Below are 13465 nucleotides of genomic sequence, written 5' to 3'. Positions count from 1 at the left end.
ATTGTGGGTTTTTTTTTTTTTTTTTTTTTTTTGTGGTGAACAAAAATTGCGGTTCTCTCGGTAATTTATGTTAGGAGTTGATTACTTTGTTTAGCACACCTCTCTCTGTCTCTCCAGTGGTTATGGGAGCGCAACTTAGTACATCTGAAATTTCTGAAAGTGCAGTTGTCAACAATTTTATCTGACTTGTCCATTGTAAAAGTCAATTAAACATTGGTGCAGCTTATAAAGTTATTTATAAAAAAAATTTTAATTTTAAAATTTGTGTCAAATGTTTGGTGTAGTTTTTGATTAGGAGAATTTATGCCTTAAAAAAGTTTACAGAAAGACAAACAAGGAAAAGGAAAGAAGGCATTCAATTTCACCATCAAACCATATACTATAATTCAACCAACCAAGGTGACATACCTCAATCGTATACCAAAATGTCTTATTTGACCCAATTCTAGGTTTTCTACCAAGTTGGGGCTTATGTCTCTCAAATTTTCTAATGGCAATGTTACTATAACTACAAATATACGTTATATATAAGACTGCAACATCTGATCCTTTCAGACCTTGCAATAATAAGAGCGTTGTGCATTGGACTATTTTTTCTTTTTCTTCTTTATATCCTTTCTCGTACAAAAACCTTGGGAGTAGGTGCTCCATATGCTATCTTTGCATTAAGTAGCTATTAACCTAGATCTTTTCTTTCTCTCTTCTCTAGCACAACTGCAAACACTAGTGAATCTATATGACTTTCCTAGAATTGAGGCCCCTCAAAGGATTGTCCAAATTGCCAATCAGCTGGCACAACATCATAACTGGTGATTGACCTTCCATCGCTGCCTGTAACACGGAAAGAGAGGCTTTGACCATTGAGGTAAGAGTTGCTCTGCCAGTTTTGACCCCAATTCCTTGACATGACTTGCCACCCAGTCCTAGAGCCCTTGATGGACACTGCATGGACATCTCCTGCACCACCTACGTTTGTTATCAACACCAAGTTGAAGTAAGAATGGCCATTGATAGTGAACCTCATTCCTCCTTTCTTGGCACATGGTACCCTAGTCACAAACCAACCCAAACAAGAAGAGTTTTAGTTTTATATGTAGGCAAATGTTGATATTTTGGTAAGTTACAATGAAAAAGATTTTAAATATCAACTGATACGTATTGATTTTTTGGTTTCACTCTTGCTCGACAAAAATCTTAGCTCCACCGTGCCATGGGAATTGGTATTACCTTCTGAAAGATACGGGAACAATTCCAGCTCGATATTGAGCAATCTGCAAGAAGGCAGGCTCTGCCAAATCAAAGTGTTGGCGAGGGGGATTGCACCACCCACCGTTGTCATTAGAGAGGGCGTAATTTGGTGGGCAGAAGTTGGTGGCAGTGACAGTAATGGTGTTGTCAATGCACCATTGGGGATCGTCGTTGCACTTCAGCTCATAACATGCTCCGCAACTCAACCCATTGCTGAAGAGGGCTGTGCTTAGAGCCGCAGTGCTGGTCCCATACCCTTGTCCATACAAGTTTCCATACCCACATGCACCCCCTGCACCCACATCATATCACATGAAACATGTATACATATATTCTATTAACAGCACACTCATCGAGTATGCATAAAACGCTAGTACATATAATCTATTCTTTCTATTATATATATACTTGAGAGTTAGTGTAGACTGTCACGTTTATTTTATTTTATTTTATTTTAATTTTCTCAAAATATCCTCACATAACTAATTGTAATTTCTTGTCTCATATACTAAATTCATATCAAAATTTGTAAATTCTTGCAGTTTTAACAACGCAACTATAAGGAATGCACACATTGCTAGTATATATATATATAGAGAGAGAGAGAGAGAGCTGATTAGTCACCCATAGTGCCAGAAGCATCAGCGCCACCGTAGAAGGTGGCGTGAGCGCTCTGCCAACCGCCGTAGAATCCAAAGTCTGCGCCGTGGTGGAAGGCACAGGTGACATGGAGACCTAAATTGAAAAGCAAGAAGAGAATTGGCATATAATATTGCACTGAAACGCTGGCCATTACTATAAGTGCAGTTGTATCTGTATTTGTAATTTATGTGCTCTATTCTATCTATGTGATAGTGAGAGAGATAATAATAGTGAGAGAGAGAGAAAAAAAAAAAAAAGAGAAAGAGCCTTGTTTTAGAGTAAGGCTTGAGGGTGTGAGTGAAATGGTTTCCTTCCTATTTAAATATATAATACACACATAGAGAGGCAATTGAGTGGGTGGTTCAGGTGGTTGGGGTTGGGCCTGAGATAAAAATAAAAAATGAAATGTACTTTGAAAAATATTTAAAAACGTGCTCAAAAAATGAATATGTATTCTAAATTTAAAGGACTTAGCTTTACTCATAGAGAGACTATGGATGACAATTTGCTCCTCTCATTTCCCGTCTCCGTTCGAGCCCATTTTTTTTTCCCCAATAAGAAAACAAGAAATGGACAGTATTTGCTTCAATTGTCTTGTTTTCCTCCACTCCGTACTCATTATATTAAATAAATAACATTTATACATATCTCACTTTTTTACCTCTTTGTCTTTGATTTTTAAATCTTTTTAACTCAAAAAAAAAAAAAAAAAAACTCTCCCTATTAATTAATATTTGTTCTCTCATATATTATATTATTTCTTTCTCGTGTCTTGAATATGAACACATTTTAAATTTATGAACTTTTTAAAATTATATGCACATGCAATTGTTTATGGTTGGGCCCCAACTCACATATTTGTGTCTCAACGGCTGCTTTTACATTTACTCCTCTCTTTTTCTTCATTTGTTACTTCTCTCTTTTTCACTAGGCTACTTTTTAAGATTTATTCTTAATTTTTACCAAAATTTTCGAAGAAGTTAAAGATGTGTTGTTTTAACAGATGAGAGGCCATAAATTTGGGAGGGTATAGATGGAAGTTAGGATGGATAAGGGAGATTGGTACTCTTTTACTTTCTTTACTTGCATGCTTCCTAGCAGTGCGGTGCACTCAATTACTACGTACTCTCCTATTCCCATCTGCTTAAATTGAATTCACATAGGTTGGTTTGGGATGTCCTAAAAAAGCGCATTTTTTGACTTATTGGTGGGTTTGGGTTGGGTTTGATGTGATGTGTTAGAGAGGTGATGTGATTTAAATAAGATGATGTGACTTAAATAAGATAGTGACTTTTTGGCTTATTTTTCTAAACAAATCTCAATAAGTGAAATACTTAAAATTAGTTAATTAACAATCAATTTGAATAATCTAATCGGTTAGAATCTCTATACTTCATTAGAAAATTAAGAATTTGAATCCTATCATATGCAAAACTTTCCCTCCTCTAAGTTATAGAAATATATATATATATATATATATAGGTTTTACTCTTGTAACAAAATAAATCATAAATTTTTAATTTTATTAATTTATATTTTAATATTTTGATTTATTTTCATTAAATATAATTAATAAAAAAATATATATAATAAAACGTATGTGAGAACAGTGGAAGCGCTTAACTTCCCATTGACTTGCAAAGACATTACAATGGGTGCAAAGACAAAACTTATCATGTGAAAGGATAAATAAGAGGACAATGAGTTGTAATTCTTCAAAGCAAACACATGCATGGTATAGCACTCAGTGAGTTAATTGTTTGTACTTCAATGGGGTTGAAGATCACCAACCTATATAAAGAAAGTTTGGACTCCCAGCTGAGACAGGTTTTAAGACACAACAACTGTCTACTTTACAAATCAAAACAACATTGTGGTGTACAAGTAGAGTCTCAAGATAATTTTGATAGGCCTCAACTTAATTATATCCAGACTTGGATGGTGATTTCTGAGCCCCACAATCATCAATTCACCATGTGCTTTAAATGTCTAAATTAAGGTAGCAGGAGGTCTTTCAACCTCTAAACTTCAAATCGTTGTATTATACCCACCCTCCATGCTGTCTATATATTTATATAATGGACAAATATAATTTTAGTGTGTTAAATTATAACACAAGTCAATGTCTTTCCATAGATTCGAACCTAAAATCTCACTTTGAGACCTTATAAATGTCCCCTCCATGACCACTTGGATTACAACCCCGAGTCTATTAATATATCTTTGTTTACCATATTTTTTTAATTTATAAAGTTATCCAATTAAAATTTGAAATATATATATATGTCTAGAACATTTTGTATCCAATAGAATGTAAATGGATTTATCATTGCTTTTGAAATCACATCACCATGCCATTCATGTAATGGATATGATCCGGATATGTAATTAAGAGGATCCAAATCCTATTATCAGATCTCTCCAATCTCTTTTTTGACGATTTTTTTTTTTTTTTTTTTTGCTAGATTGAAGGAAAGTGATTTACAAACAAAACATAAAATTAACATAATAATATTTTTGACAAAATTATAAATAAAAGGTAGGTAATTTTAGTCTGAAATTAAAAGTTCACAAAAGTCACACCATTATATTGGTAAATTTGGGGAGATTCCATTTGCACTCAAAAAATCATTTAGTATGCTCAATTTCTTATTATTCTCTATTAAATTATTTAGGGATACAATTTATTCTCAATACACCCTATGTTTTTTCATGAATTACTCTTAAAGGTACACTCAAATAATAAACAAATCAAAAATCCAAAGTTTCACCACTTTCAAAAATCTTTTCAAAAATCCTTAAACAGATTTATCATTATAATTATTCTTTTTGTTCACGTACAAGAAATACGATACACTGGCGAAGGACAACGACGAAGGAGGAGGACGAATCAACCAATGAAAAAAAAAATTGTTTCAAGGAGGACGACCTTGCAACATGACTCCATGATCTCAAGCTTGACAGTTATGTTTGCAACAAACCCCTTCACAATATTATTCAAATATACACCATTGTAGTTTTTCCCAATAAGCTGTCACGAAGCAACTAATGGAGGAAAAATAAATCAAACGTACTGATAGTATTTATAAACATAACATCTATAGTATTTATGTTTGATTTTATTTAAACTTTATTCTATTTACAAGTAACAATAACAAATAAGAAACAATGATATTGATGATGATGATAAATTTTTGTAGGATAGATTGGAGTTTTGGATTGAGTAAAGAGATGAAGAGAAATTAATTGAAACTTGTAGAAGAAAATGAAAAGAGTTTAATATGAAAAATACATATAACTGGTATGAGTGTACTATGAGAAAAAATAATATTTTATTTTAAAATTTAATGTATATTGTTCTCATTAATAAATTTATATTAAAATATAATAAAAATAAAAATTTTAAAATTTTAATTAAACGTACTAAATTATTATTTAGGTACTAATAGAATCACCCGTAAATTTGGTCCATAATTTTATTTGCATATCACAATCTTTCTAGAAATAGCCCAATAAGCTCAACCCAAAAAAACCCCATTATCATTAGGCTTTTATTGGGCTTAATGAAGAAAACAATCAGACACGAATCAATTGTTGGGTTATTAGGATTTTATGTGGGCTGGGCTGTCCATTAACGTCTTTTACCCCATGGCGTGTCGATGCTCAATTTGGAATAGGCTTGGATTATCAGGTTGTGTCGGAGATTTGTTTGGTGTAACCCGACAGAGAGAACCTAGAAAAATCAAAAAAAATATTAGAGTGACCGAGCTTATATAATTTGAAGATAATTATTAACTAAGGGCATGTTTGATTGGGGATTAGAGTATGAGATTGGGATTATTAATCTGTGGGCTCAATTATCCTAGGTTTGTTTTAACATTTTGGTTTAGGATTATTAATCCAATGGATAATTAATCTAATAAATTTGTAACATTATTAGTAATGAGGTAGGGGTAAGATTATTAATCCAATGGATGTTAATCCAATTGGATAGTGAATACCACACTAATTTAAATAGGATTATTAATACTTCACTATTAGTCTTGTGAATCAAACATGACATGGGTGTGTTTGATTGGACGGACTGGATAAAGGGGGATTAAAATCCCTCGGACTTGAGTCCTGGGACTGTGAATCCCTCGGACTATTTGGTTAGATTGGATATGTATCCTGTATTTGTTTTTTTCATGGGATTAGATATCTGAAAATGACTATTTTTAGTGAATCCAACGTTTGGTTGGATGGACTGGATAGGATAAATAAACAAAAGACTATTTTACCCTTTTTCAATTATTTATTAAGTAATAGCAATATTAAACATATCTTTTATATTTTAATTATTTTTAGCTAGATTAAATTAAAATTTATTTTATTTTATTTTTTACACAATTAAATAAATTTATTTTTTAAAATTAAATAAATAAAACATCAACAAAAATATATGTTATTTTTTTAATTAAAATTTTAAATAAATTTGTTTTTAAAAATAATAATAATTAAACAATGAAATTAAATAAAACATCTATTAACATTTAAATATTGAAATTAAATAAAATATAAACAAAATTTTAAAATAAAACATCAATAAAAAAAATTATTTTAAAAAATCAAATAAATAAAACATCAATAAAAAGTTAAATAAAATTATTTTATTTTTAAATTGAGACATTTAATTTTTATTAAATTTTACTAAATAAAATACATAATTAAATAGTAGAGGGTCAAAATGGTCATTTTACCACCTAATCTCAACAGTAAACAATCTACCCAAAACTATCCCACACCCCCCCGGGATAGTATAATCCCCCATATGGAGGATAAGAAGTCCGATCGGACTCCATATCTGGCGGACTAAAAAAAAAACAAACAATGGACTATTCACTCATTCGGATAAGCAATCCGAATAGTAAATAGTCCCCCCCTAAATCCTCCCATTCAAACACACCCCTTTTTTTCTTAAAATCATGGGAGTGCCGATTGCCCTACTTATAATTCCCAAAGTCCATCCTTATCAAGGAGTTGTTTGGAGTGATCTACTTTAAATTATTTTTTGATCTTATATGGGTCACATTACTTTTTTTTATCATATTACACAATTTTTTATAAAAAAATCAAAAAATATACTTATTTAAATCATTCCAAACAATCCTTAAATACTCTTTAAGAACTAAATAATTTTTTAAAAAAATTATAATTTTAATATAAATCTCATATACTTTTTAAATACTCTTTGAATATTGGCCTATTTTGGCAAGTTGGTTAAAAACTAACTTTTTTATTTTTTTTAGTTTTGAGTTTTTTTTTAATCATATCACTTTTTTATTTTTTTGAATATTTTTTCAAAAAATTAGTTTTTAATCTACTTCTCAAAACAAGCTATTATAAGAGCATCAACCATGGACTAGCTAAATGTTAGGTTAGTATCAATTGCAAATTTTTGGCCAACTTAAAACACTGTTTTATGCTGCAATGGAGCTATTAACTTGTGTGTTAGTATCAGTTGTTAGTATTGTGTGTTAACTGTGATTACCATTTTAGCTAGAGAGAGAGAGAGAGAGATGGGAGGACATGGGGAAGTGTCATGGAGTCGTCCGGTCAGATGTTTGGCCAGTCGTCTCCCCAGACATTCGGACCCTTCAAGTAAAAAAAAAAAAAAAAAACATTTTTGTAGTTGATCGTGTCGGACCATCTTTCGCCGGACCCTTGCTGCCTTCATTTTCCTGGAAACCAAGAAGTTGTATCACCTTGCTTGTTTTCACTTTTCAAAAATATATTTTTCAAAAAATTCTAATTTTTTATTATTTTTTATTTTTTTGTTTTTACTGAATTTTTTTAATATTTTAAACAATTTTTTTACTTTTTAGACACACCTAACATAAATACACCTAAAAAGTAAAAAAATTGTAAAAAAAATCTTTTAAAAATTCACTAAATACTAAAAATACAAAAAAAATATAAGAATTCAGTACATTTTTTTGTATTTATATGTATTTATTAATTTTTTAAAATCTTTTTTCACAAATTTTTTATTTTTTAGATACATATAAGTAAAGTGCATCTAAAAAAGTAAAAAAAAAATGTTTAAAATTTAAAAAATATTCACTAAAAACAAAAAAATACGAAAATCAAAAAATTCAATTTTTTAAAAATTTAATCCAAAAAATTCAAATCAAACATACTGAATTATTTTTTTGGGTGAATATAAGAGCATCTTCAAAAGGAAAAATGAAGGGAGAGTTCCACGAAGGGAGAGAGAGAAAGAGAGCCTTTCAGGAGAGCCTTCCATGGAACTTATTTATTTATTTTATTCATTATTTATAATATATATATATTCTTAACACACATCTAAATGCATTTATTGCACCACCGCTCGCTCTTTAAAATTAACAAACGCTTAACTAGGAGTGGTTGCGGTTCAGTTTTGAAAGGTTTGCTGATTAGTTTAGACCCGCTCGCATGTATGCAGTTTGGAGAAAATTCAATTCGCAACCGCCCACAGTGCGGGTTGCGGTTTGTGTAGATAGAATTCGCGAAAATACAAGCGATTGCGGGAAGTTTGCGGATTAAACTTTTTTCTTTAGAAATTTATTTTGGAGCCTCTTTTTTTTTTTTCTTTTTTTTTTTCATTTTATAAATATTTATTTTGGATCATTTTCATTAACTTTTACATTCATCCAAAATGCAATAATAAAATAACAACTGTCCAGGTTTAAAAAAAAAGAGTCTATTTTAGCCAATTAGCCAAAAAGTTACTAAATTAGCCAAAAAGCCAACAACCTATACCAAAAAGTCAAAGATTCTCTTTTCTCTCTACTTTTTGCACATCTTTTCGTAATTAGCCAAAAAGTCATCCCAAACATACAAGTTTTTTTTACCTACCTTTTTAGCCAAATAGCCAAAAAGTTACTAAATTAGCCTGTTCCCAAACGAGCCCGCCCACAATCCGTAATCATGTCATATTCAAAACTGCATCTACTCACATTGTGTTTGCAGAACCGCTCATTTTTATGCAGATCAGTTCGGGTTATGCGGTTCGGATAACCTTATACCCAGTCCTACTCTTAACACACCTTAACATACATTTTTAAACCATACTTTTATCACTTTTTATCATATAACACACTATTTAATACATTTTTTTAGCTATCCCACGGTCTATACTCTAACACACTTGTTATAGAGACTCTTATTAACAAGTATTTTTAGAATATAAAAAAATGACAAATAAAATGAAGAAGATAATTTATTTTTTACCAATTTTAAAATATATATTTTTAACCAAAAAATTTATTTAATTTTTTCACAATTTTCCTTTTACACATTTTTATGTTAAAGTGTCCATACAAACACTAGTTAGCATTAAATTAGGTAAAATTTTAAATATGCAGTATTGTAAAAATTCTGAAAACGTAAAATTGTATTATGGTTGATATTTGGTTTCCAAGTGTCGGCGATGTACCCAAAAAAAAAAAAAAAATCGGTGTCGGTGATGTTATCGGCCATTTATTCATTATCTCATGAGAAAATCTAAGTGGTATTTCAATCCAAATATTATTGGTTGAAATAATAAATATCACTATCTCATTTTAAGAAACAATTGAACAAAAATATAAACAATGTAGAGCAATATTCTTGAAATAATTAATAATTTCTCCACACGTGTACGAGTGTGACAGACACTCCATGTATTGTCGACATGTGTCTCATTTAGATGTATTGTCTCTGTCATCAATTACATTCAAATTATACACATTCACTGGAGGCCTTAAAAATTTTGTCAAATTTTTTATTAAATGTTTTACATAGATTTCATGTAAATTTTACATTTATTTGAGATATTTGATAAAAAAAATTTAATAAATTTTTTAAAATATCTAATATTACTCTTTACAAATAGAAAAATTACGGTACATCAACAAATATCTTTTTAAAACAATTTTTCTTTTTTTAAGTAATGTGTCCAAGTCAATTTACATTTATCTTAACTAATTTTTTGATTATGAAGTTAATATTTGTTTGAATAATTTTAAAGATTCCAAATAATTTACTAAATATTTTACCAAACATTTCACATGGGTCTGAGACTCACACACATATAGGTTTGTGTAGGTCTCATACCTATGTGAGAGATTTGATAAATTATTTAGGGTTGGTTTGGAAAGTGGGTTAACTTTTTAATTTTTTGACTTTTTTGACTATTTTAGCCTAGGTTAAAAAACTTAGTTTGAGAATAACTTTTTGACATTTTTGACTTTTTTTTTAAAAAAAAAGAGTGTAATGATTATGGGTTGGATGTAATATTTTATTTTTTGTGACTAAAATAGCATACTTTGTCTTTTATGGTTAAAATAGCCAAAAAAACGTACTTTAATTCTTCCCAAACGGTGCCTTAGGGTTCATAGCATTTTCCTATTTGTTTTTTAAAATTTTTAATGGGCAAGTTAATATTTGTTATAAGTAGGAGCTTTAATTTAGAGGTATTTTGAAAAGTTAGAAATAAACTAGCTTAGTAGCTTCTTACTTTTTTTTCAAATAAATAAAAGGTCAATTTTTTTGAGCATATTTGCATTTGGAAAGATAAAAATAAGACAACCAGTGAAATTACTGAAACACCCTCACTTCTTTTAAGAATATGATAATTTCAAAAATATGCATGGGGTAATATAGAAGTTTTACAATTATATAAATGATGTGACGGTATGTTATAAGGGAGACTTATTTATAAGTCTTTTTTCAAACACTTATGGTAAGCTAAGTATTGTGTAGCTTCTTATAGAGTCTCAAGTCCTGTTTAGATAGGAATGTATTTCACAAGATCCTACATAAACGTAACGTGACGTGACACTTACATAAACGTAACGTGACGTGACACCTACATAAACATAACGTAACGTGACACCTACATAAACGCAACGTAACGTGTCATGTTACATTTCGCAAACTTAATGAGTTTTTATTTTTTTAAATTGAATGTGAAAATGTTACTGGTTTATGTTAGTGTCATGTTACGTTTCATATAAATATGATTTATGGTAACATTAATGTTGCCATAAATCATAGGTGTCATGTTATGTTACATTTATATAAGTGTCACGTTACGTTACGTTTATGTAGATATGATCTATGGTAACATTCAATTTCCTATAATGTTACGTTTATGTAGATATGATCTGTGATAACATTGAATGTTACCACAGATCATATCTACATAAACGTAACGTAACGTAACACCTATATAAACGTAAGGAAATTGCATGTTACCATAAATTATAGGTGTCACGTTACGTTTATGTAGGTGTTACGTTACGTTACGTTTATATATATATAATCTATGGTAACATTCAATTTCATATATATGATTTTACTATTATTTATGATATTAACAACTAATATTAAGGGTAAATGTATCAACAAACTTCCCACAGGACTTATGGGAACATAAGTTTTTTAGTAGGACCATATGTAGCATAAGTCTTCCTAATAGGACTTATAAATAATTTTCTCATGTTATAATAATTTATAAAAAGTAAAAAAAAAAATTACTTAGTACTTTCTAAATATATTTGGAAAAAAGTCAAAAACCAACAAAATAAGCAAACAAGTTGTTTATTTCCAATCTTCTCAAAACACCGTAGTTACTACTCAAGAAGTACAATATTTTACAAATTAATAAAAAAAATTATTGTTATGTCATTCAATAATAAATTTTATAAATTGAAATAAAACACATTTTAATAATTTTATAAAAAATTTATATTATTAATTAATTTGTATAATATTACCCATTCCAAAACTCTAACACATCACTTTATGTATTTTTATTTATATATATATGGTATTATGAAACTTATTAAATCACAATCATTTGGAAATAAAATTCAACACATTAATATAAACAAGCTCTCAAAATGAAAGAAAAAAATTCCACACAAATATATAAGAAATGAAATTTATGTGCAGATGAAAAATTCCGAACCACTGAGATGGCTTTTTTATACTTTAGGGAAATTTTATTTTTTATTTTTTTGTCAATCAATAAAAAAGTAATTATAAATATGATATATATATATATATATATAATCAAATAAATTATTAATTAACAATAGATAGAAAGTCAACAAACCAACAATATAAATAACTATCACAAAAAATATTAACCTCATCTTTATAGAAGTTAGAATAAAAAAATCTCACATTACAAACGCGTTACACAACTTTTAAGGCAAACAAAATTGACAATTTTTTTTAAATGATTATTGGTAACAAGGGCAGTGTAAATGACTAGGAGAAATCACACCATAAAGGGGAGTCCGGATCTTCTCTAGCCATCTCCTCCAGCCATCTCTATGGTCAACGGTCAGGATTTGGCCACGTCACCCTGTAACAAAATCTATGGCTCAGATTAGTTTTAAAAAAAAAAATTCAAAGAACCTTTGTTGCTTTGACTCTCTCTTTCTTTCCCTCTCACATTCATGGCAGATTCACACATGAATGGCAGATTCACCATTTCACAACATTCTATCATGCATTCCTTGCAATTCGTCTATTATTTCAATAGCAGAGCTTCTAAATGTTGAATAGCAGAATGTACGGGAAAGAAATAAACCTTCTCGTATAATCCTGTTGATCAAGTCTGCGCTCCTCCGTATGACGTCGTTTTACTCCCTGAAAACACAAACGTGAGCTAGCCGGCGGGTGTGTGCCGGATACCTCTCCGATGCCTAAGTCAGCAAATAGACAAATAGACAAAAGCTCTATGTATTTGAGAATCAAAGTTGTGTTACCTCTCCATAGGTGATGTTGTGAGCTTTTATAGGTTCCGCGTGGCACAATCCTAGTAAGACTCTTACTCCTCCATGTAGAGTCCTCCTAGGAATCACATTCCTGAAAGATAATGCTTATCCTTCAACACCCCCCCTCGCTGCTTAAACCAAGTGAGATGGTTTTACCCAGGTCGGATGTCAATATGACCGAGATAACATGGCTATGCTAAAGCCGCAGACTAGACCGAGCTCCTACTAGGTCGGTTCTTCATTTCACTGCGTGTACCTCGGTTTGACATATTCCAACTGGGTTGTCTGAAACCATGCTAACCACGCCGAGCTAGGACCGAACTAACCCATAGCATGGTTCTGAGAAAAGCTCAACATTCTAGCTCAAGATGGTTCGGCCGAACTAATTGTTACCGCGCCGATCGTGGTGACTGTAATAACCACCAAGCTCTTTCGTACCGGGCTAACTGCAGAGCTCTTGTTTAGACTGAACTAACACTAGGTCCCTTTCTCACTTGGACCGAGCTAACACTTTTACTAAGTCCTTTTCACCACAGCCCATAGAACCGGCCCATTATCTAGCTCGGCCTAATTTACATATAAATTACCCTCTCAATTGCCCCTTAATTCCATCTGCGCAGCATGATAGGGATTACCTGTTACCAGCCGAGCTAAAAGCTCTAGCTTTTCAACCGAGCTAAAAAAATCTTAGCTTTCTAACCACGCTAAATTCAAACCGGGCTCCATCTATCCGGTCAAAGCGTTTCTTCAGTCGCTGTAACTGAATCGATTTCTATTCCATG

The 13465-nt window shown here is 30.8% G+C and overlaps 1 protein-coding gene across 1 annotated transcript; it reads right to left on the bottom strand.

Moving 5' to 3' along the window:
- Positions 1 to 600: 600 nt before the first annotated feature.
- Positions 601 to 2174, bottom strand: LOC114259271 (expansin-A8). Its single transcript, XM_028199286.2, has 3 exons — positions 1873 to 2174; positions 1228 to 1540; positions 601 to 1049 (listed from the first exon to the last, which is right to left on the bottom strand). Exons 1-3 carry the CDS (start codon positions 2039 to 2041, stop codon positions 746 to 748), a joined length of 786 nt encoding a protein of 261 aa, XP_028055087.2. The 5' UTR covers positions 2042 to 2174; the 3' UTR covers positions 601 to 745.
- Positions 2175 to 13465: the final 11291 nt, after the last annotated feature.

This window comes from Camellia sinensis, chromosome 3 (assembly GCF_055761805.1).
Source record: "Camellia sinensis isolate YWXY chromosome 3, ASM5576180v1, whole genome shotgun sequence".
NCBI lineage: Eukaryota > Viridiplantae > Streptophyta > Magnoliopsida > Ericales > Theaceae > Camellia > Camellia sinensis.
This window is presented reverse-complemented; position numbering and strand designations above follow the sequence as displayed.